This window comes from Callospermophilus lateralis, chromosome 1, assembly GCF_048772815.1.
Source record: "Callospermophilus lateralis isolate mCalLat2 chromosome 1, mCalLat2.hap1, whole genome shotgun sequence".
Taxonomy (NCBI): domain Eukaryota; kingdom Metazoa; phylum Chordata; class Mammalia; order Rodentia; family Sciuridae; genus Callospermophilus; species Callospermophilus lateralis.
In genome coordinates, this window is record NC_135305.1 from 99,612,637 (window position 1) to 99,636,868 (window position 24,232).

Here is a 24,232-nt window from a genome sequence, read left to right on the forward strand (position 1 = left end):
TTCTTTGAGTTTCATTTTTAAACCAATTTTGAAAAAAACTGGGAAAGCTAATTTAGGGCACAGCACCTAGCCTCACTTCTCAGAAATTCCCCAGGTCTCCAAAGTAACAGAGAGTTAATAGTCACTCTTACAGTTCCAAGAACCTCAGCAGACTCAGGGCAGGATAGCGGGATTCACCATCAGATAATTGTGTGCACACAGAACTTATTAATTTGTGCCAGGTTGTACTGTGGACCATACTTCCCTTGGAAAAGAGGGTTGCATTCCGATATGAGATGCCTTGACTACACATTTTCCATCACCCAAGAATCAGGGTGAGATTCTGTAGATTTTTCTCCTGTATCCTGTGTGGGCCCTGTTGAGATAAGGATTGGGCACCCCAAGGTCGTCTGGTAGGAAGGTTCATAGGGAGAAATTTGCCAGCTGGACTTAATGAAGGATCATGGGTCAGGGTGCCAAGTTAGAGATGAGAGTATATTGCAACATGCCAGCTTGGAGTGTTAGGAATGGAAACTTCCAGACCGTGAGTCCCAGGGGTTCATTGCCATTTTTGGCAAGATACTGCTTGTTGGAAACAGATTGACTTGTAGGCATGATTACACACTGTTGCCTTAGGGTTTGTATTCTATGCTAGTCATCTCTTCCTTGCTCAGTTTAAGATGGGAACAAGTGGTGTCTTATTCCCATTAACTCTTTTTTTGTTTTTTTTTTTGCTACTGAGGATTGAACTCAGGGGCACTCAACTACCAAACCACATCCCAAACCCTATTTTGTATTTTATTTAGAGACAGGGTGTCACTGAGTTGCTTAGCACCTCCCTGTTGCTGAGGCTGGCTTTGAACTCATGATCCTCCTGCCTCAGCCTCCTGAGCTGCTGGGATTACTGGCGTGTGCCACCATTAACTTTCCCATTAACTCTTGCCTTGAGTTTTCTTTGTCAAGTGTAGTATTTGAATTAAATTCCTACTTAAAAATACCATAATTTGTGGTTTTTATTCAAATTCTATGTAATTTTTCACAATGACAAAAAATTGAGGTTTTCTTTTACTGTGAGATTCAGACATTATTAAACAAGAATCCCAGATAACAAATTTTATAAATATTTCTGAGGAAAATGACTCTTTTTCCCTTGGATACATTAGTGTGTATAAATTCCTAAAACAGTTTTAGGAAATGGTTTTTTTCTTTTAATCTTTTTGAGATGGAATCTTGCTGTGTTGCCCATGCTGGCCTTGAACTCTTGATTCTCCTACCTTAACCTCTGGAATAGCTGGGATTACAGTTATGTAATCCCATACCCACCCAGTTTCAGAAAGTGAACTTGAATTAATAGTTAAAAAGTCAACTTAAAAGTTCAAAAATGAAGCAGAATTTTAGCTACTTAGATGAATTAGTTCTGCCCCTGTGTCATTACCAGTCTATTGAATGATGACAACATTTACATATATCCTCTTGACCTTCTTGGGCTCTCTTGTTTACTCTTTGATGATAAAAAAATATTAGCTAAAAATAAAGTTGTTCTTTATAATTTCAAGTGATAGCAGTTCATATAGCAAACATTGCTTCTTCTGTGCAGCTTTAGAGAACTAATGAGGCGTACCAGGGGAGCTTTCCCCAGTGTCTTGGGAGACAGGCCAAGCTAAGGTCATACCCAAGGGGGTTGAAATCATAGATGGGTGTGGTACCTCTCGGGTGAATGAGTCCTGGCCACGAAGACATCCCCTCCCCACCTTCTAGGGATTGAACCCAGGGCTCTTTGCATGCGAGACAAGCACTCTACCAACTGAGCTATTTCCCCAGCCCCTAAATTTTTTTTTTTTTTTTTTTTTTTTTTTGATACAATCTCTAAGTTTCCTACACTGGTTTTAAAACTTGACAGTCGTCCTAATTCAGCTTCCTGAGTTACTGGGATTACAGTGACAAAGGACTCAGCAACTCCTAATGTTTAAGAAGATCTTTGACTTAGACACCAGGAACTGGTAAACCTTGTCACACTAGCTTCCAACTTCACTTCCCTGTGCTTCATTTGGAACTGCCATAACTACATCCTCAGCAGCTCCATCTCCTCCAGCTCTGATACACCTGTACTCTTCAACTATTGTTCACTACTAGCATGAAAGGAAGCATTTAATTGAGGTTTCTCTGCATGCCCAAGGTCGTGAGCATTCACAGTGTCAGTGACCATGGCTCAGAGCTGAATCATCAGTCCTTCTATGCATCCATTACCACCTACCTTGCTGACCCTTAACCACCAGATCCAGGATGTGGGTCAGGTGTTTTATGTATCTAGATAAATATCTTGATTTTCACTAATGGTATAGAAAGGGTAGAAATATGCTGAAAAGCTCACAGGTAGAAAGAAAATGTGCAGCTATGCCCAGTTGTGTATATCTGGGACTCTTAGGATATTCTCAACTACCAATTTCTCTATTCCAGTTTTGCCATCTTGTGAGGCAAAACCAAGGACTCTCTTTGTTCTTTAGAATCTTTCAGAATCTTAAAGTTTCAAGTCTAGACAGCTGTCTGAATTCTGTTCTGATAGATGGCTACCCTACAAATCAGTCTTTTTCATTTTTCTTTTCCTCCGTTTTTCATCCCACAGTTGCCTAGAACAGGAGTGTATGTAACTTCCCAGAAAAGCACTGTGTTCGCACCTTCTGCAGGCTAGGAGAGGAGATCAAACGACGCTGCCTGATGGCTTCCCAGTGTCAGTGGAGGGGGTGCCCCTCCTAATTCACCTTGTTCCAGCTGTTCTATGAACGAGTCCCATGTTTACCAAAACAACTTTCAATGTTTGATCCCCCGACTACATAACCCACCCTTGTCTCCTTCAGTGTGTGTGTCCCTGTGGCTGTGTCTGTGCTACCTGTTAACTGTGATAATGGTATAGGGTTTGGTGTTTGGGTTTTAAACTAACTTTCACCTGTCTTTTTCCTTCTGCGCTCACCCATGCTACCCCACTCTGCCTCTCAGATCTTGCAGTTTTCAAGGAACGACTTCGAATGCTAACAGTAGGAGGTATGAAAATAATGAGCCTTTCACCTTTCTGGAGTTCAGGACTTCATTTGAATAGGATGTGCAACTTTTCCTAGCATGTCATTTGGGGAAAGTTGACACAACTTCTATTAGCATTTTAAAGTTTATTGTTTGGAAATACCTTTTATCCCCCCTTTATTTAGTTATTAACCAATAAGTGGAGCTATGTATCTGGTGTCATTTATTTCTGTTCAATTTGTGTTTTGAAGAGCATCCTTCATCTAGACTTGCATTTCTTCATTGCTTCACTGTAAGCTTCCATCTTCAGCATAGTTCACCTTTAGCTCCTGCTGCAGCCAGCTGGGAACCTGAGGCTATATCAGCTCTGCATGGTGGCTTGTCCCGTCCTCCACATTGTGTATTGTGGCTTTGGCTGACCCTGGATTCTTCCAGATTCTGTTTTCTGGGCATTTTAGACAAGATTTCCAAAATGTTGCATGTTTGAAGGACAAGAAAAGTATTAATAAAAACTTTCTAGGAACCCTTTTCATATGACCTCCTTGGTTCTGGGCAGAACACCCTTGAGGAATCCAGAGTTGAAGTGCTGGAGCCATTTGCCTGCTGTCATCTCCTCCCACCTACCCTCCCCACAACCTGTGTCCAGTTTCTTCCTTCCACTCTTGTCTTCCCTTAAGATGTTCTCTTTTTCTTCTGTCTTAGACATATATCTGTGAGATGCTATTTTTTAATTCAGCTTTTTATTTTGAGATAATTATAGATTCATGTGCAGTTCTGAGAAATAAAAGAATGATCTTATGTGCTTTAGCCAGTTTGGTGCACTCAGTGGTGCTAGCTTGTAAAACTGCAGCACACATTGCGGCAGGACACTGCAGATCCCTTCCTTTCCACCCTACACACCATGCTTAACCGGTAGCAACCACTATTGTGTTCTCCATTTCCGTAATTCCATCATTTTCAGATGCCATACAAATGGAAACACGGTATGTAATCTTTTGGGATTGGCATTTTTCAGTCAGTGTACTTTTCTAACGATACCCTCAGATTGATGTGTATCATGGTTTGTTCCTTTTTGCTGCTGAGTGGAATTCCATTGTATGGATATAATGCAGTTAACTTTTAACTCTTCACCCACAGAAAGACCTCTTGATTGTTTCCACTCTTTGGCTAATAGAGTCTTTTGCAGAGCAAAAATGTTTAACTTTGACATCTAGGTTGTCAGTTTTCCTCTTAGGTATGGTGCTTTTGTTGTCAAGTCTCTTAGCCCTAGATACCAAATATTTTTCATCGAGTTATTTTTGTATCTTTGTCAGAAATCAGTAGGACTCATATGGATCTATTTCTGGGTTTTCTATTTTCTCTTACTCTTGTATCTATCCTTCCATGGTATCACACTGTCTCAATTATCATAGCTGCTGAATTTTATTTTCCGTTTTCAAAGTAGTTTTGGCTAGCCTAGGGCTGTTCCCTTTCTATGTAAATTTTAGAATAAGTGTCTGCTTAAAAACTTGCCCTCATTTTGATAGGAATTGTGTTAAACTTACTGATCCATTTAGGAGAAGTTGAGAAGTGTTCCTTGTTTCCTGGAAGATATTGTATAGAATTGGTGTTATTTCTTTGAATATATGAATTTTCCAGCAAAACCATCTGGATTTAGAGATTACTTTTTCGGAGCTTTTTATTTATGAATTATATTTCATTTTTAGTCATAGGCCTGTTGATATATTGGGAGTCTGTGGTCACATCCTCTTCCATTCCTCATATTAGTGAATTGTATCTTTTTCTGTCAGTCTTGTAAGGAATTTGTTATTTTCAGAGAACTTGTACTTGGTATCATTTTGTGCTTCTGTGTTGCTTTGTTCTTCAATTTCATTGATTTATGTTCTTTGTTTGTTTCTAGTTTGTAACCCTTGGTACTTCTTATTTGACCCTTGGGTTATTTAGAAGTGAGTTCTTTAGTATTTAAGTGTTTGGGGATTTTTTTGGTCATCTGTTATTATCTAGTTTGATTTCATTATGGTTGGAGAATGTACCCTGTATGATTTCAGTTCTACCACATTTGTTTGTTTGATCCAGTGTAAAACTTTTGTCATATATTCCATGGCAACTTGAATGTTATTGTTAGTTGGGGGTATAGCTCAATGATATAGCACTTGCCTATTGTGCATGACACCCTGGTTTGATTCCCAGCATAAACAAATAAATGTCAGGTTTGTTTTAAGGTTTTTTTTTTTTTTTGCGGTGGGGTGGAGGTGGGCAGCAGTACTGGGTATTAAACACAGGGCCTCAGGCATGCTAAGCAAGTATTCTGCCACTGAGCTAGATCACCAGCATTTTTTATTTAATTTTGAGACAGGGTCTTGTTAAGTTGCCCAGGCTGGTCTCAAACTTGCGATCCTCCTGCCTTAGCCTCCTAAGTAGCTGGGTTGTGCTCCCGCACCCAGTTGTCAGTTAAAACTTGTTGGTTGATAAGTTTTATCTATATCCTTGCTGCCTTTCTGTATAGGTTTTTTAAACATTGGTTGAGAGAGGTATTGAAGTCTTCAACTATAAACGTGGGTTTGTCTGTTTCTTCTTTCAGTTTTTGGTTCACATATTTTATAGCTCTCTTAATTGATATATACACATTTGGGATTGCTGTGTCTTCTTGTTAGATTGATCTTTTTTCATAATGTGATGTCTTCTGTGTCTCTAGTAATTTTTATCAGACATTAATTGTTGTTCTTTCATTTCATTAAGGTTTACATAGTATATTTTGTCTACCCTTTTATTTTCATACTGTATCATATTTGATACAGTTTTATTCTTTGTTTTCTTTATTTTTTATGTATTTATTTTTTAGTTTTTTTTTTTTAGGTAGACACAGTATCTTTATTTTATTTTTATGTGGTGCTGAGAATTGAACCCAGTGCCTCATGCATGCCAGGTGAGCGTGCTACCACTTGAACCACATCCCCAACCCTATTCTTTATTTTCTTTAGTTGTTTAATAGTTTATTTTCTTTTTGTTGGTTTTCATTTTTTGCGTTTATTCCCTGTCTTCCTATGGCTTTTTATATCTGTATTTTTAAAATTTTATTTCTACTTATTTACAGATAGTGTTTTTTAAAAATCTCTGTAGCTTTTCTAGTTGACGTGGGTATTACATTACATAGACAAAACTTATCACTAACTACTGATGTTAATTTTACCAGCTCAGATTATGTAGAAACCTTACCTCTTCTTATAGTTCTACAGTTTTTTATCCTTCACAATTTGTAATATAATATTTCCTTAAATATTTCTTATGCATGCTTTTAGGTCACACCAGACTGTTGTACATTTGCTTCAACCACCAGACATAATTCAGCACTCCCAATAAGAAAAGGAGCCATCTTTGTATTTACCCACATTTTTTTCTTTCTTTTTTTTTTTTTTTGTGTGTGTGTGTGTATTTAATCCTTTCTACAATTCAATTTGTTTTTTTCTTTCTAAGTAATTTCCTTTGACCATTCTTTTAGGGTAGACCTAATTTTCCTTCGTCTAAGAATTTCTTGATTTCTTCTTCATTCCTGCAGGATATTTTTGGATATTTTCTTTCAGCTATTGAAAAGTGTGCTACTAGTCTTGTGTGATGGCACACACCTATGATCCAAAGTGCTCTGGAGACTGAGACAGGAGGATCGAAAGTTCAAGGCCAACCTGGACAATTTAGAGAGACCCTGTCTCAAAATAAAATAAAAAGAGCTGAAGATGTAGCACAATGGTAGAGTACTTTCCTAGAATGTGCAAGTCTCTGGATTTATTCCCTAGTACTACAAAGAAAACAAAAGAAAAAAGCCCACCATACATAAATAAAAATGGAATTATTAAAAAAACATTTAATTCACTCATGCCTGTAATCGCAGCAGCTCAGGAGGCTAAGGCAGGAGGATTCCACATCAAAACCAGCCTCATCAACTTAGGGAAGCTGTCTCGAAATCAAAAGTGCTGGGAATGTGATTTAGAGGTAAAGCACTCCTGAGTTCAATCCCTGATACCAAAACCAAAAAACAAATAAATGTTTAACCCACCTACATGAAGGCAGGGGGAAAGGCAGAGAAATGAAAAATGGAACAAAGAATTAAAAATAAAATGGCATACTTAAGTCCCAACATAGTATCAACTATATTAAATATAAATCATCTAAATGCATTAATTAGAAGGCAAATATATGTGAGTAGATTTAAAAAATATATGATCCAATCATAAATAAGACAGCCGGTCACTATTTTAAGATAATCACTTTAAAAATAATGTGCTGAGGGGCTGGGGTTGTGGCTTAGTGGTAGAGCGCTCACCTAGCAAGCGCTCACCTAGCACATGCAAGGACCTCAGCAACACATAAAAATAAATAAATAAACCAACTACAACTAAAAAATATTTTTAAAAAATAATGTGTTGCTGGGCTGGGGTTGTGGCTCAGTGGTAGAGTGCTTGCCTAGCCTAGTATGTCTGAGGCACTGGGTTCAATTCTGGCACCATGTAGAAAAATAAATAAATAAATAAAATGTGTGGAGTCTGTGTTTAAAAATAAATAAAATGTTGAGGTTGGTGGTATAACTCAGTGATAGAGCATGTGCTTAGCATCTATAAGGCACTGGATTCAACCTCTAGTATGTGAAAAAAGAAACACTGTAGATAAATGAAAATGAAAAAGATGTTTGGCCCACAGGAAGGTAGGGGAGAAACACATAGAAATGAAAAGTGGAACAGAGAACAAAAATAAAATGGCAGGGCTGGGGATATAGCAGTCGTAGAGTGCTTGCCTCATATGCACAAAGCCCTTGGTTCAATCCCCAGCACTACCACCAAAATAAATAAAAAGATAGATAGATAGGTAGATAGTCTATATACTAATTAATATTTATTAGAAGAGTAGATTTAAAAACTATATGACCCAATCACATGCTATCGGTAAGACTGTCGCTTTAAAAATAACATGTTTTGGGGCAGGTTGTACAGCTCAGTGATAGAAGATGTACTTAGCATGTACAAAGGCACTGGGTTCAATCTCGAGTACTACCCCAAAAAGGGGGAAAAGGATACCACTTCCTTTTATGTTCCAAGGTTTTCTGTCATTCAAATTGGCTTTTTCTTATAGTTAAGGTGTCACTTTATTTATGATGGCTGCTATCAAGAGTTTTTCTTTGTTTTTAATTTTCAGATATTTTAACTATGTTGTGTATTGGCATGCATTTTGGGGGGATTATCCTATGAATTCACTCAGCTTCTTAAATCCATGGATTTAAGCTTGCTGTTCTAGCAAGTTTCCATGTACCTTTTTAGCCACCCTTTCTTTCTCTTCTAGAATTTGATCCATATGTGTATGCAGTTTTTTTTTTATTAGTGTGTCACATTTCTTTGAGGCACTGTTCACTTTTTGTTTTCTTTGTATTCATTAGTTTCTATTCCTCTGACTTCACATTCACTGTTCTCTAACCCTTGATTTTTCTGTTGAACTTCTCTAGTGAGTTGTTTTTTACAAAACTGAAATTTTTCCTGAGACTTTGTTTTGTGACTCATTATCTTTTTGTCACTGTTATGTTTGAAAGTGCTCATAGAAATCATTTTATGATGGCTCCATTAAAATCTTAGGTAATTCTAATATCTTCATCATCATGATGTGTCTGTAGGTTATCATTTCTCATTCAATCCGAGATATTCCTGATTCCTCTTGTGATTTTTTTTAAAGTTGAAACTGGGATATTTCGGGAATTATAAGCATTAGAATCTTATATATAAATCTTCTGTTAGTAGCAGACCTCCTCTGGATATTGTTCTGCTGGGAGAAAAAGGAGGCACTATCTTGTTCCTGTAGGTCAGCTTGGAGCTGCTGCATTATCTCCCAGGGAGGAAATGTGGACTACCTTGTGGACCATTTTTTAAACCCCCAGGTAAAGGTTGGAGGTTGGGCTCATAAGAGCCTCGTGAGTGTAGCAGTAGGACCATAGTGTTTTCTGAGGGGTTTTGGCTGATGAAGAGCAGTAATTGTCTAAAAGGTTTTTGTATTGCTAGGCTGTCCCACTCCTGGCCTTTTGGATAGAGAGCAACTTTTTTGGGTGTTGGTTATTTGTACGTCTGAGAATTTCTGAGATGCTGGTTCTTCTGCTTCAAATCTGGGATACTGGAGCAGAAGGAAACCCAGGGACTTCCCTAGCTGTTTTGCCCTTTTCTACCTTTCAGGGGATTAAGTTTGTTTTGCATGTAATGTCCAGGGTTTTGAATTATACTTAAGGCGGGGATAGGGGAAAATATGTCACCTTCACCTTCCCAAAGCAGCCATTTGTAGGTTCGATTTCTCAAATGGCTGAAGCACTAGAAATGGAGCCAGTGGTTCTGAAGCTCATTACACAGCCCAGAAACTGTGAATTCAGAGTGTTAAAAGTAGAAGATTGTCATTTGCTCAGTCCCCTTAATCATTTCTTTATGTTGTGAGAGTGCAATAAATATGCAGTTCTCACCTAGGGGCATGTACTTGACTGGTTAATTTTGCAATCCAGTTAGTTTCTAAACAAACTATGCACTAGTTTAGCTGGGTGCAATGGGGCATGTCTGTAATCCCAACTAGGGGATTACTGGAGACTGAGGAAGGCTGGATGCAAGTTCGAGGTCAGCCTCAGGAACTTCTCAAGACCCTATTTCAAAATAAAAAAAAAGGGATTGGGATGTAGCTCAGTAATAGAGTGCTTGCCTAGCATGAGTAAGGCCCTGATTCCTGATTCAAATCCCAGGAAAGCAAAACAGAAAACACTGCTTTGATACTCTATTCCCTGGCCTGAGTTTTTTCATCAGCTAGAAGTTTCTCAAAAATAATTTTGTTTTTCCTCCATAAATACCATGAGACTATTACTTGCAAGCTGGGCTATAAGTGGTGAGAGGTGTTTGTTTCACTCAGGCACAGTGATTGTTTTGTCCTTATTGTTGGTAGAGTTAACAGGAGGAAGCAGGTGGATAGACTTAACTAAGCCGTTTCTACCATCTCTATTCTCCAGGTTAAAAAAAGTAGATTGACTTTTGTTTTAATAAAGGGGGAGGGGGGGGACACTCAAAAAAGAGCTTGCTTTTAGGACTTAACACCTACCCTAAAGCTGGGCTTGGTGGTGTCCATCTGTATTCCCAGCTATTCAGGAGGCCTAAGCAGGAGGATTGCAAGTTTGAGGACAGCCTGGGCAACTTAGCAAGGCACTGTCTCAAAATTTAAAAAAGGGCTGGGTTATGTAACTCAGTGGTAGAGCATTTGCCCAACATGTGTGGTGATCTGGACTTGATCCCAAAGATTCATGTCCATAGTTGTGGATGTTTGTTTCACAGCAGCTCTTATTTACACTTAATTTGGCCAAGAAACAGAATATTTCATCTCATCCATTTAGTAGTTGGAGACTCTGCAGAGTCCTTGTTTTCAGGTTCAATTTTCATTTCCAGAGCCTCATAAAGTGCTGGTGTGAGGTATGCAAGTGCTTGTAACTCTTATAGTGTGTTCTTGCCCTTTTCTAGTCAATAGATTATTTCAGAGTAGATGTCAAATTGGAAAAAGAACCTTTGGTACCATTTTACAGTCTCTTTCAATAATGATGAAACAAGCATGGAATGCCAAAAATAGAGCCCTTTTATTGTTGCTCTCTATCAGAAAAAAATGCTTTTGGATGAGGAGGCATCTTCCCCATAGAGAGTACTCCAGTGAACATTAGTGAGTTTTGCAGAGTGATTGGACTGGGAGAGAAAGGGTACGCCTGTGTTTATGAACACATTCTGCAGAGCATCTTTAGGACTTCAGTTTGGGAATTCCAGGAAGAGGCCCATATTTAAGTCTGGTGGGGGCTTATTTACCCCTTTTCTGATGCCCTGTATGGCTATGACTGGCAGTTCTTCCATAGGCTGCTTGGCCCCTGGGTGACTGTTTCTCCCCCATTTCTTAGTCCCCCAGCTCTTTCTCTCACCATACACACATATTATTGTTATGTAACTCATATATGATGTGCTGTTCTCTATCAATTCCTCATTTCCTACTTTAATTCCCTTCTTAATTCTGCTTTTTGATTGACTTTCTCAATGCCTTCTCATAGCTCTCTGTTCCCACTCTCAAAACTGGTTTTTATTTTGGGGACTTTGAAATAAATTTATCTCGAATTGTAAATAATTGGTACACTAATTATAAATAATTGGACTAATACATGAATAATAAGAGCTTTATTCTGGTTTACCTGTGACACCCAGTAGTAGTCTCAGCTCCCACTTACTGCTAAAGTTTCTGTTTCTGGCTGTAAAATATTACTTACTTTCATGTATATCAGGGTTTTTTTAAGATTTTTTTTTTCTCTTTTTGCTCCCCTGGGGCATCCCTTCCCCTTTCTATGTGAACTGTGGTCCCTGCATGGCTGTGCCTTGTCCCTCATCATCTGCAGGGTTCTATGGCCTGGATGAATCTGACCTCGACAAGGTCTTCCACTTACCCACTACTACTTTCATCGGGGGACAGGAGTCAGCACTTCCTCTGCGGGAGATCATCCGTCGACTGGAGGTAAGAACACCATACAGTTTTTAGGAGAATATAGCAGACTTGCTAAGAGCCTGCATTGGTTGGGTGCCCTCAAGACTAGTTTCCCTTTCCCTGATTCCATATTTTTAAAAACTGTGAGGTAAAAGCCAACTATTTTTTACTATTTCATAGATAGAAACCCAATGGTTTTGTTTGTTTGTTTTGATTAGCCATAGAGGAAAAAAAAGAAACCCTGTATTTACAAATTCCAGTAGGAGTTTATTTCAGACATGTAATACTTCCTAGAGAGTCCTGTCCACCCAAGAAACAGGCTTGGAGCAGAGATCACTTCCCATAATCACTGGTCCCAGGAGAGTTGTTGATGACTATTCATTTTCTGCTCACTCCCTCTATTTCTCTGGTCCCCCACCCCACTTCTTTCTGGACTTTGTTGGTATTCTGCCTCCTCAGGGGACACCTTTACATGCACATTATAGATAGCAACTAAGAGTCTGGCTCTGGCATCAGGCTGCCTGTGTCCTATTCTTCCCACCTTGGCTAGTGGTTGCCACTGTCATCTGTAAAAGGGTGACTGCTGTGCCCATTTCAGAGGGGAGAATGGATTGTATGAGAGGCCCCCATGCCTAGTGTTAACCATAACTGTTACTTAGTGCTGCCCCTGGTGTTTATAGTTGTGAACCCATTGATGGCACCTGATGTCCTTAACACTCCAGTTTGAGTCACACTTGCCAGCCCACTCCCTGAGGGGCTTCTGTAGAATCAGCCAGGGTCCCCTCTGCCAGAATTCTTCCACTCCAGATATTAACCCAGATTCTAGCTAGTGAGGCTTGATTTAAAATTCTAATCAGTAGTTCCACACTGGGTAGAAAAGATCTGAATGTCAGATGAGGCACTTTCTGTAGTTTGTGACAAGCCTTTTACAACTGTACAAGTAGCTTAGAGCTGCTTCATTCACTTCTCAGCTTGTGGGAGAGGAAGGGGTAGAAACCATACTTCAGTGCCAGCATCAGGAGGGAGTAGTCATCCAGAAAGAGTGGTCAATGGAGGGAAAGTGTAAGGCTCAGCTGAGGTGAACTGACTTCGAGTCCTCCCATTGACTGGTACTACCATCACTGCACTGACCTTACACTCTGGTCCTGTCCTGTTCAGCTTGGGAGTCACAAGCCACTTATAACTATTGAGTACTTGGAAGGTGCAAAATATCTGAATAGTTTTTTCAGTATTAAAAAGATAATATGTTTAATATATTGGGGGAAGATAATATGTTTAATATATTGGGTCAAATAAAATAGAAAAATTCATTCCATTTGTTTCTACCAGGAAAACTTAAATTACTAAGGTTTTTAAGTTGTTTATTAAGCAGTGTGTAGTTCACATTATTGCTGATCTGGAAGTTCTCCTGTCACCTAGTCCCCACAGATAGTGCCCCATACACCAGTCATCCTCCAAGTGACCTGCCCCCTAGTACCTTGGATGCACACATGTCCCACCCTATTCCCTGTTGTTCCTGTTGATCTGGTCCTCTCAGGACAGCAGTCAGATGATAACCATCTACACCAAGAGTTCCCTTCTCTTCCCAGGAGTCTGAATAAGAAGCTCAGTGTCTGCTCCTTAGGTATGCTCTGTGGTTGGAAAGCTATATCCCAGAACAAGCCATAGTGTCTCCATTTCCTTCTAAGGCCCCTCAACACCTTCCTTTCCAAGAGCATAATCAGGGATGGGAGGTTGTAAAATCCCCTATAGTCAACTTCCACTGTATCCTGAGCCCTGAGTAGTTCTGATTCCATAGTATGAAGGAGTAGAGATCAAACAGCATGTTCAAAGGATGCCTTCCTTTCTGCACAGCTGATGAACAGAACTCTGGTGTTAAGCTTTTTCCTGTCTGGGACATTTCAACCTGAACTCCAGAAGGTCCAGTCCACAGCAAATATTGTCCCCAGAGTACACTCAGCATAGAATATGGACATGTGCATAAACCCTTCACCACCTTGCCTGATGGTGATGCTTCATTTACATTGATATGAGAGTGCGTGTGCGTGTGTGTGCGCGCGCGTGCGTGTGTGTGTGTGTGTGTGTGTGTGTGTGTGTGTGTTAGGTTGTGATATAATCTTTGGTCATCTTGCAACTTTTGAAAAAAATTAGAGGAAGTCCTACTTCTTGGCTTCCTAGATTTGTCTAACTGGAGAGTAAAAGTAAGAATTAGTGCCCAGCACTCACCACCCTTGACTCCAGAGTATTAAACCAAAGACATTGAAAAACACATGATCCATTGGCTAGAATCTTTTCTAAGTTAAGAAAAGTGGTGCTGATAACATCAAAGAGAGACCAATTTCTAGAGGTGTGTATTTTTTTGTTTTGTTTTGTTTTTCCTTTGCACAGCACTGGGAATTGAACCCCAGCCATGACTACCACTGAGCTATACCCCTACCCTTTTTCTTTTTTTATTTTGAGATAGGGACTTGCAAAGTTGCTAAGGTTAGCCTTCAACTTGTAATCCTCTTGCATCAGCTTCCCGAATAGCTGGGATTACAGGTGTTTGCCACTGCACTCAGCTAGAGATTTTAAACAGCAGTTTCCTCTGAGCTTTTAATTGTTCAGTAATGGAAATCATGCCTGTTGAAAGAAAGAAAGGGGCTTGAGCAATGCCCTAAATATGATTCTGTGTTGTTTTTTTTTAATATTTTGTTTTTTAATTGTAGTTGGACACAATACCTTTATTATTTTTTTAATGTGGTGCTGAGGATCGAACCTAGCACCCCGCCTGTGCTAGGCGAGCGATCTACCACTGAGTCACAACCCTGACCCATAATTCTGTTATTTTATGTGAAGGTGGGTACAGAAGTGACAAAGGCAAGAGTTCTCCCTCCGTAGCACTCAGAATGAGGAAGTGGACAGGGAGCTGGCCACCAGCTGGCCACTCAGAATGAGGAAGTGGACAGGGAGCTACTTGCTAGGTGTGCTGTTCACATGGACCCCAGCAGAAGAAAGCATGCCTATGCCTTTGTGACAGTTGGCATTAATAGCCTCTCTGGAATTGTTTCTACAAAGGCACACTTTCTTCTGCTGGGTCCCCTCACGTCTGCAAAGGTGAGATGGGACAGTGGATTGATGTCAGTTCTAAGATTAGGGATAGCATCTCATTCAATTAGAAGTTTCCAGTTTTATCATCTTAGATGTCATTAGAAGGTATGGCTTGGGATTAATCAAAGTCCCTTAAAAGCCATCCACTGTGGTACACACCTGTAATCCCAGCTATTCATGAGAATTGGGCAGGAGGATTCCAAGTTCCAGGTCAGCCTAGGCAATAGTGAGAACCTGTCTCAAAGTAAAAAGAGCTGGGGGGTGTAGCTTAGAGGCAGAGCACTTACTTATCATGCATAAAGCCCTGGGTTCAATTTCCAGTACCAAAACAAACACCATAAATAACCAGGGTTTTTCCCAGCATCATTTTCTTTTGATTTCTAGGTATGATTTTCCTTCTTTTCACTTTGGGTAATGACTAGAATATTGTGGGTGGCCTTACTTGTGAGTTAAGACCGTCTGGGTTTTTTTCTATTTCATTTGTTAATGTTACTGGGAATTGAAGCCTCAGGTGCGTTACCACTGAGCTGTACCCCCAGCTCTTTTTATTTTTTATCTCATGATAGGGTCTGCCAGGTTGCTTAGGTAAGTTGCATAGGCTCGGTAAGTTGTTGAGGCTGGCCTCAAACTTGTGATCCTTTTGTCTCAGCTTCCCAAGTCACTGGGATTATAGGCATGCATCCCTGCACCCCACCAGGCAGTCTGTTTTTGACCTCCACCCTGAAGAGAACAGGCACCTGACCCCATATCCAGCAAGTCAATTTTAACTGCCTGTGTCAGCCAGGTTTTTTTTTGTTTGTTTGTTTTGTTTTTTAATGAAAACCATATAGGGTCAAAGCTGTGAGCCACTGACCCAAAAGTTGGGACTCTCAGTGCTAGGGCCATAATGGCTATTGTGAAGACATCCAGGAGGGAAGGGTTTTCTGTAAAGTCTCTCTGGCCATATTAGGGCCTGTTTGCTTTGCTGCTCAATAACTATACCCACTCTACCTTTGCCTTCTTGATCACACCAGCTCCTCCCCGGTTTTCTGGGTGAGTGGGCAGTTGGTACTCATCATCCAGCTATGTGCTTGGTTAAACATGCCTTTGCTGGGGCATAGGAGGGTACGCAAATGACCTATTCAGCACAGTGGTATACAGTTCATGTTCATTAATGACTGTGTATCCCTTGTTTGTGGTGGGGGGACAGATGGCCTACTGCCAGCACATTGGAGTGGAATTCATGTTCATTAATGACTTAGAGCAATGCCAGTGGATCAGGCAGAAGTTTGAGACCCCTGGAATCATGCAGTTCACCAATGAGGAGAAACGGACCCTGCTGGCCAGGCTTGTGCGGTCCACGAGGTATGGTATAGAGCATAAGCTCTCAGGGTATCTATGGCCCATCTGTGGGGTGTGGGCCTTTGTGGGCCTTTCCACCAGGGTGGGCAGATGTGGGGGTGGTAGCCACAGCTGCATGTACATGAAAGGAAATCCAGGCAAGTATAATTGGCTTCTGAAGGACTTTCTGATTATTTAGGAAAGTGTGACTTTGGGACTGACCCTGGGGACATTGCTCTTCAAGGTGCTTGGTTCCCTGTCCAGGTTTGAGGAATTCTTGCACCGGAAGTGGTCTTCAGAGAAGCGCTTTGGTCTAGAAGGCTGTGAAGTGCTGATCCCTGCCCTCAAGACCATCATCGACAAGTCGAGTGAGAATGGAGTGGACTATGTAATAATGGGAATGCCACACAGGTACTTCTGGGCTCTGTGGTATGTTGGAGGCACAGAAGTGGGGACCCTAAGTGAGCAGCTGCTTCCTCCTCAAGTGCTTGTCAGTGAGCTGAGGATGCATGGGATACATGAGAGTGTCTTGGTCTGTAGGGTTCTTGCACCCCTGTGTCAGTGTAACTAGAAAGTCACTCTCACAGCCAAGGCCACATGTGGTTCAGACTGATGTTTGGCTTTGTGTTGAATTTTATAAAAGTTAAACCCCAGTGCCCTTGGCAGGGTCTAGCTTGAAGAAAAGACTGCTGTCTAATGTGACGATAGAGGGGAATGTGGCCAGAGGTCAGAGGCATTTATATACTTTCTGCTGCCCATGTAGAGTGACCTTGCATGCCTAGAGGCCAGGGGCTTAGTTCCCATATTGGCTCTGGATCACAGCTATTCTTGGGCTGCAAACCAAGGAAGTGCCTGGTGCTGGGTGAAAAGAGGGGGTGGAGTAGCTGTGTCCTAAGGATCTACTCACATTGCCCTGTGTGCCAGGGGACGGCTGAACGTGCTTGCGAATGTCATCAGGAAGGAGTTGGAGCAGATTTTTTGTCAGTTTGATTCAAAGCTGGAGGCAGCGGATGAGGTGAGATTCCCACATGACAACACATCCAGCATGGTATCCTGAATCCACATGGGATCTCCTAGCTCCAGTGGTTTCTCAGGCTTAGTGGAATCGTAGCTCTTTGGAATCATTTGCAGTTTGCCTTCCTCATTGGAAGGCAATGCTGCCACCCCACCCCAGCCCTGGGCAACCCCACATTCCTCTTCCTGAGGCTGAGAACATCCCCTCTGATTGGGGGGCCCTCTCCTTGTGCCCTGGGTGGGATAATCTTGGGAAAAGGATGCCTCATTCTCCCATAGTAGGGTCCAGGTTGTAGAAATCCATCTGAAGGGCTATCATGACAAGTGACCATTTCCTGGCCAGCATCAGACTTATTTATTGTTTGCATTGTCAGGGTTCTGGAGACATGAAGTATCACCTGGGCATGTATCACCGCAGGATCAATCGGGTGACTGACCGAAATATCACCCTGTCGCTGGTGGCAAACCCTTCCCATCTGGAGGCTGCTGACCCTGTGGTCATGGGCAAGACCAAAGCTGAGCAGTTCTACTGTGGAGACACTGAAGGGAAAAAGGTGAGCCCCTCCCCCCAAGACCTAAGAGGCATGTCCCTTGAGCCCAGCATTATACACACAGCTCCGCTCACCACTGTAGCTAGAGACCTGGACATGTCTCACACATGCCCCGTCTCCAAGAAACACAAGTTTCTGGAATTTAAAAATACTATAAACCAATTTTTTAAAAAAGAGTAACAGTAGTAAATAAAGCAGTTCTACTATAGACATACTTTCTCCCAAGTTATAACTATCAGAACTTGACAAGAAGTTGGCCTATGACTTCGCCATGTCTAGAGGAGTCAGTGTTAGTTACCATTGATGGAAAAAGGCATTTTCACTGAAAAGAAAAGTCTTTGAAAGGAAAATGTGTGGGTGAACCTAAAGGAGAAAGTGTAGGACTGACAGATATCAGAGAGTGCTCCATACAACATTGGAGGTGGATATAGCTCTAAGGACAGGTGGGGTCCTGCCTTGGCATTTCCCATGGGTGACAGTGAATACTGAATGTTGGCTGGCCAGCCTGCTCTTGTTGAATCCTTCCATAGGCAACTGTTTGCCTTTATTTAAACTCAGGATAAAATTCTTATTTGTAACAAATTGTATAGTTCTTATTATTTAAATGATGATCTGAAAACCAAGTGTGTTAGACAACTCTCTGTTGCTGTGACAGAAATACCTGAGATATACAACTCGTAAAGAAGAAAAGTTTATTTTGGCTCGTGAGTTCAATCCATCACCACACAAGGTAGACAGAAATGGTGGGAAGCACGTCGTGGCAAAGGAAAGCTGTCACATCATGGCAGCTAGGAAAAAATGAAGGGTCCAGGATCCCAACATACCCTTCAAGGGCACTCCTGCACTGACCTGCTTCTTCTAACTAGGTACCTACCACTCCTGAAGTTTCCACTATTTCCCCATAATACCTTCAGCTGGGAACCAAGCCTTCAACACATGAGCTTTTGGGACACCTTAAGATCCCAACCAAAATATCAAATAATCAGAAAAATCAAATATTTGTAATATCTACTATGTGCTTTCTTGTGGATATGTGAAGTAGTACCACCAACGTGCTCTCAAGGATCTCTTGTATTTTTAGAAAAAGAATATGTATCAAGAAGCTAATAGAAGAATGCAATGTGAGCATGCACCTGTACACACACGGAAACACACATACATGAATCTACTTGCTCTTGGGTAGTAGGATAATGGGGTTTTTACTTTCTCATATATACCTTTCTATATTTTAAAAAGTGTTCATAATTTTAATATTGCTTTTTTAATCAAATATATATAAGAAATTAATGCTGGAAGATAAAAAAATGCAATGTGAAACAAAACTGCAGAATAACTGTGAAAAACTTAAGAAGATGAATAATAGCAGTGGACTTTAGTTGGATAAGGAATAAAAGGCAGTCAGATTCCTTATTGATAGAACAGGTGTTTGTCCTGTTTAGTTGAAGCAATGGCAGAATTTAAGTAAGAGGGAAGGGAAGAACATTCTGTTGAAATGAGAAGTGCAAGTAGAGGTGGAGGGTAGATTGGACCAGAGCAGCAGGTCAGTTAAGGTGCCTAGGAGGGAGGAGAGGCCTTTTGATAGAGTGAAACCAAGGATTAGTTTCCTAGGGTTCTGCACTTTAAAATACTGTAAATCTATTAATGTTAAGCTTGGAAGCTTAGAGAATGGAGGTAGAGCAGGCTGAGGTGATTTTGAGAGCTAGAAGCAATTACTCATTGATGATATTTGCTGTCATAGGAACCCAGAGATTATTCTATGGCTTCAGGCTCAAGGTTACTCATGGTCTGGTTGAAGCCACAGGAACATGGAGACAGAGAGGCCTCAGCTCTGTTGAGAGACATGCAGCCCTCACATCCACTTTACAACACTGGGATGTCTGGTGGGGGGCTGGTCCCAGGAGAAATTAGCATGGCAGACCAGCATTGGGGTGACCAGTGTCATTTCCATGACCTTGCTAGCATGCTGAGTAGTGGAACAAGTTTGCAAAAAGCTTTGTGTGCTAGAGATATCTTGAAAAGGAATCAAATAACAGAAAAAGTGACAACTGATATTTAAAATTGCTACCTGTGGTCACAGTAATTGGTCCTTTTGTGATGTCAGAACAAGGAGGATAGCTAGCCCCCATTCGGTTGCACACCTACATGTATCCAAGTCTGAGCTATCAATGCCTGTGTTTTAGGATGTGGTACTGTCTATATGCATGTTTTGTCTGACCTCAATGTAGTTGGCCCCAGCTTTTCTTCTGAGTTGTGTCCACCTTGTCCCAAACCCTTGCATGTCCTCAGTAGCATCAACAGAAGTCTCATCCTCCTGCCTATTCTCCCTGCTACTAATAATTCAATTTCTGTTCAATTCACAACTCAGGAAACTAGTGTGTGTATTATATAACCCTCAGTGTTGTGAAAAATTACATACTTTGTGTAAATGGGGCCTAGTTTGTTCCATAACCTTGTGCACTATTGTGAAACTCACCTGATTTGACTCCCAATACTAATGTGAACTTTGGGATGTGTGTCCATGGATGCATGTCTTCAGTGCAATGGTGTGATCTATGCAAAAGGAGAATCCAGAAGTATAAGTCAGGCCTCTAGACCCAAGGAGAGTCCTCACCTGTGTACAGGGTGATTCTGTTTGGTTGCTGCTGCATGGTAGAACATCATGTGAAGGAGACTGACCTCAGGTACCCTCGTCAGCAGAGATGGAGTTTATACAGAAAAATATCTGCAGGAGGAAACAGCACTCTTGGGAATCAGGAGCAAGTGAAATTTAATACCAGCTGCTTTTACTTTCAACAAGAACAATCTGGACGTTGTGACAAAGTTATACACTCTCAAGGGAACCTTGAGCAAACCGGACACTATGTGCATTGTCCAACTATCTTGTGACCATCCACTACCTCCACCAAAACATAGAACATATGCCATTTTGCTTAAAAAATTTCTAGATTTTTTTCCCTGGTAATCAAATAATGGACCTTCCCTTCCTGGCAAGGAGAACTTGGCAGAGTGCTGATGATCAGGGTAGTGATGGAAACTCTAGAGGCATAGGTCCATAGGTCATAGGCAGAGACACAGCATGAGAGGGTGTGAGGGGGCAGTGTCATGTATGTGTCACTTATTGGTCAGACACCCATCACTTTGCCCCCACCACCACAATGCTAGGGGCTGAACTCAATGCCTCAAGCATGCTAGGCAAGCACTATACCATTGAGCTACATCCCCAGCCCAAGATTCACATTTAAATCAGCAGACTTTGAGTAAAGCAGATGATTCTCCACAATGTGGGTGGGCCTCATCTGCTCAGCTCATAGTCTGTGAAGAAAGACTGAAGTTCCAAAGCAGGAATTCTGCCTCTAGTTGGCAGCCTCCAACTGTATCTTCACGTGGGTCTTCAGCCTGCCCAATCATCTGAATAACTAATGGTTTTGATCTATTACATACAACCTGTCAAAATAGGAGACATAAATATGTATTAATACAGATAAGTATATGAGGGAGAAGGGTAAGCTCTTTCTTGCAAAGAATGCCAGTATATGTAGGAGTAACAGAACTCAGCGGTCGCATCAGTTAGCCACCCAAGGAGCTGGTGGCTTAAGTAGACCAGTCAGTGCTGCTGAAGCTGGGATGGGGGTGTGAGGTATGAGGAGGACATGTTCTGTATACTGTTTGCTCCTTATAAAATACTACCATTGTACTCACTGCCAAGAAGTTGGTGAGTTAAGGGGAAATGGCAGGTAGTGACTTGATTAGGTGACCAGGATTAACCCATGTGCTGCTTCAGCAGCCAAAGAGGTGTTGCAACCAAGTATATGAGGGAGAAGTGTAAGCCCATCCTCCATGGGGTCTGAAGTAAGTGGGTGTGGCCATCATTGCTCTTGGGAATGGGTGGGTCTAGTGGTATGTAGGAGAATGTTCTGAGGGGGTGCTGAGAGTTGACTGGCTCTGTGGCTCTTCCCATGTTCAGAATAGGTGATGACAAGATTGAGGGCTCTGTGGATGTGTATCAAATGTACCAAGGTGTTAGGAAGGTGGGTGAATAAAGGACTGGAGTCCTTTGTACTCTCCTGCCACTTTCTAAGTTTTAAAATATCTCAAAACATTATTTTTAAAAAGCAAATTATGACTGATTTCCTCCACTTACCTTGTGAGTTTTGTGGTCAAGATGTGTTACATTTGGAGTCTGCTTTGCAGGTAATGTCCATCCTCCTGCATGGGGATGCTGCCTTTGCTGGCCAGGGCATTGTGTACGAGACCTTCCACCTCAGCGATCTGCCATCCTACACCACCCATGGCACCGTGCATGTGGTCGTCAACAACCAGGTACCTACCAAGGATCTAATCAGTCTCTCCTGAGGGTTCTCTTGGTTGTTTAGAATATTCACTATTTCTAATTATAAAGATATGTCTGTTGCTACAAATTTGGACAACACAGAAAGCTACTTTTTATTTTTAATTAGAGAGATTTTGTTTAAGATGGCATTCTTCTTCTAAAAATGTTTCCTTTTTAGACCCATAGACTCTCAGGCGGCTGTTTTTCTCTTTGTTTAAGGAACTGGGGTCCTATAACAGTTTATTATCCATTCTTATTTACCATAGTATATGATGTCTTATTTCACTAACTATGATGTTTTCAAGATCCGTTCATATTGTAGCATGTGTCACAATTTCCTTCCTTTTCAAGGCTGAATTTTTTTTAATATATATTTTTTAGTTGAAGTTGGACACAGTATCTTTATTTTTTAAATTTTTTTTTATATGGTGCTGAGGATCGAACCCAGTGCCTCGCATGTGCTAGACAAGCACTCTAACGCTGAGGCACAGCTCCAGCCCCCAAGGCTGAATGATACTCTTGCATAAATATACTTCATTTTGCTTATGGAGTCATTCATCAGTGGATATTTAGGTTGCTTCCATGTTTTAGTATTGAAAATGATGCTACTATGAACATAGATATACAAGCATATCTTCAATACCCTGCGTTCAGTTCTTTTGATTATACAATCAAGAGGTGGGATTTAATAGGCCCTTCTTTTTTTTTTTTTTTTTTTTTTTTTGTGATACTGGGGATTGAAGCCAGGGCCTTGTGCATGCAAGGCAAGCATTCTACTAGATGAGCTATATTCCCAGCCCTAGGCCCATTTTTAACTTTTTGAGGAACACTATACTATTTTCCCCTGTGGCTGTTTCACTTCACATTCCTACCAACAGTGCACAAGGGTTCCAGTTATTCATATTCTCATAAAGTGTTTTATTTTAATCTGGTTATTTTTTTGTCTTTGAGTTGTAGGACTTTTAAAAATTTTTAGATGCATATACCTTTATTTTATTCATTTATTTATATGTGGTGCTGAGAATCGAACCCGGTGCCTCACACATGCTAGGCAAGTGCTCTACCACTGAGCCACAGCCTCAGCCCCTATTTTATAGATATTAATCCTTTATCAGATATACAATTTACAGACCTCCTATTCTGTGAACTTTTTACCCTGTTAGTGCCTTTTGTTGCACAACATTTTTGTCATGAAATCCAGTTGGTTATTTCTTTTGTTGTCTGTCTTTAATATAATATATAAGAAATCGTTGTCATATCTAATGTTGTGAAGTTTTTGCCCTATTTTCTTCTAAAAGTTTTATAGTTTTAACTCTTAGGTTTAGGTCTTTGAACTATTTCCAGTTAGTTCTTATGTATGCTTGAGTCCAGATCCATCCTTTTATAAAATTTATTTATTTATTTGGTAGTACCGGAGATTGAACCTAAGAGCTCTCTATCACTGGGCTGCATCCCCTATCATTTTTTAAATTTTATTTTAAGACAGGGTTGTGCTCTCTTAAGTTGCCTAGGCTGACCTCAAACTTGCAATCCTTCTGCTTTAGCCTCCCAGATCACTGGGATTACAAGCATGCCTTACTATTCTAGGCTCAAATTCTATTTAGCATGTGGATTTTCATAATTTGTATATGTATTGAACTCTGTATTTTAAAGAAATAAACAAGAATAGAATAGGTAGAGAAATCTTAACAGGAGAATGTTTAATAAGGAAAATGGTCTTTAATCTGGAAAAAAAAAAAACAATAAAAGAAAGCCAGGAGTGGTGGTGCATGCCTATTATTCCAGTGACTCATGCGACTAAGACAGGAGATTGCAGATTCAAGGTAGCCTGGGCAATTTAGCAAGACCTTGTCTCAAAATAAAAAATAACAAAAAGGGCTGGGAATATAGCTTGTGGTAGAGTGCCCCTAGGTTCAATCCCCAGTACTAAAATAAAAAAGTAGTAGTCAAAGAAGAAAAAATAAAAGATAATACAGATGGATTGGAAGCCCTGGAAAGAAGAGTAAATACAGCTGAAAAATAAATAGAATTTTCCATGAGTCTCTAGACTCAGGTAAATCCCAGGAAACTATGATAGCAGGATCTGTTTAGTAATCTCTTCAAGTTCAAAAAATAGGAGAGGCACCAAAGACTTTAAATACTTATTTTAAGGAGTAGGAAGCCAAAGACCAATGAATGCATGTCAATCCCTGAAAAAGGTTTGAGTAAATTCTTAGCCTGGATGAGGGGGTGGCCCTGGGTTAATGTATAACCCAGGCCTTGGACAAGTCCTCATTATAATATCTTTGGCACATACAGTGGAGAAATGTGATGTGGTCATGGTGTAGTTATGTGGTTTCTCATGTAATTTAAATATTCTACTCAGAAAGCTTTGCTTCACAGTCTGGTGGCTACAATACATGGCTCTCCCTGGGGTCCTGTTAGG

The 24,232-nt window shown here is 40.7% G+C and overlaps 1 protein-coding gene across 2 annotated transcripts in view; it reads left to right on the top strand.

Moving 5' to 3' along the window:
- Ogdh (oxoglutarate dehydrogenase) overlaps nt 1-24,232 on the top strand; it is an 84,516-nt gene that overhangs the window by 35,720 nt on the left and 24,564 nt on the right. The window contains exons 1-7 of one of the 2 annotated variants that reach the window (XM_076836662.2): nt 2,988-3,018; nt 11,417-11,532; nt 15,782-15,936; nt 16,177-16,323; nt 16,837-16,927; nt 17,301-17,480; nt 21,669-21,797. In XM_076836662.2, the coding sequence (XP_076692777.1) occupies nt 3,003-3,018; nt 11,417-11,532; nt 15,782-15,936; nt 16,177-16,323; nt 16,837-16,927; nt 17,301-17,480; nt 21,669-21,797 (834 nt within the window). In that variant the 5' untranslated portion in view covers nt 2,988-3,002. Of the gene's footprint in view, nt 1-2,987; nt 3,019-11,416; nt 11,533-15,781; nt 15,937-16,176; nt 16,324-16,836; nt 16,928-17,300; nt 17,481-21,668; nt 21,798-24,232 lie in introns of those variants that run through there. The other variant, XM_076836651.2, reaches the window with a different exon arrangement.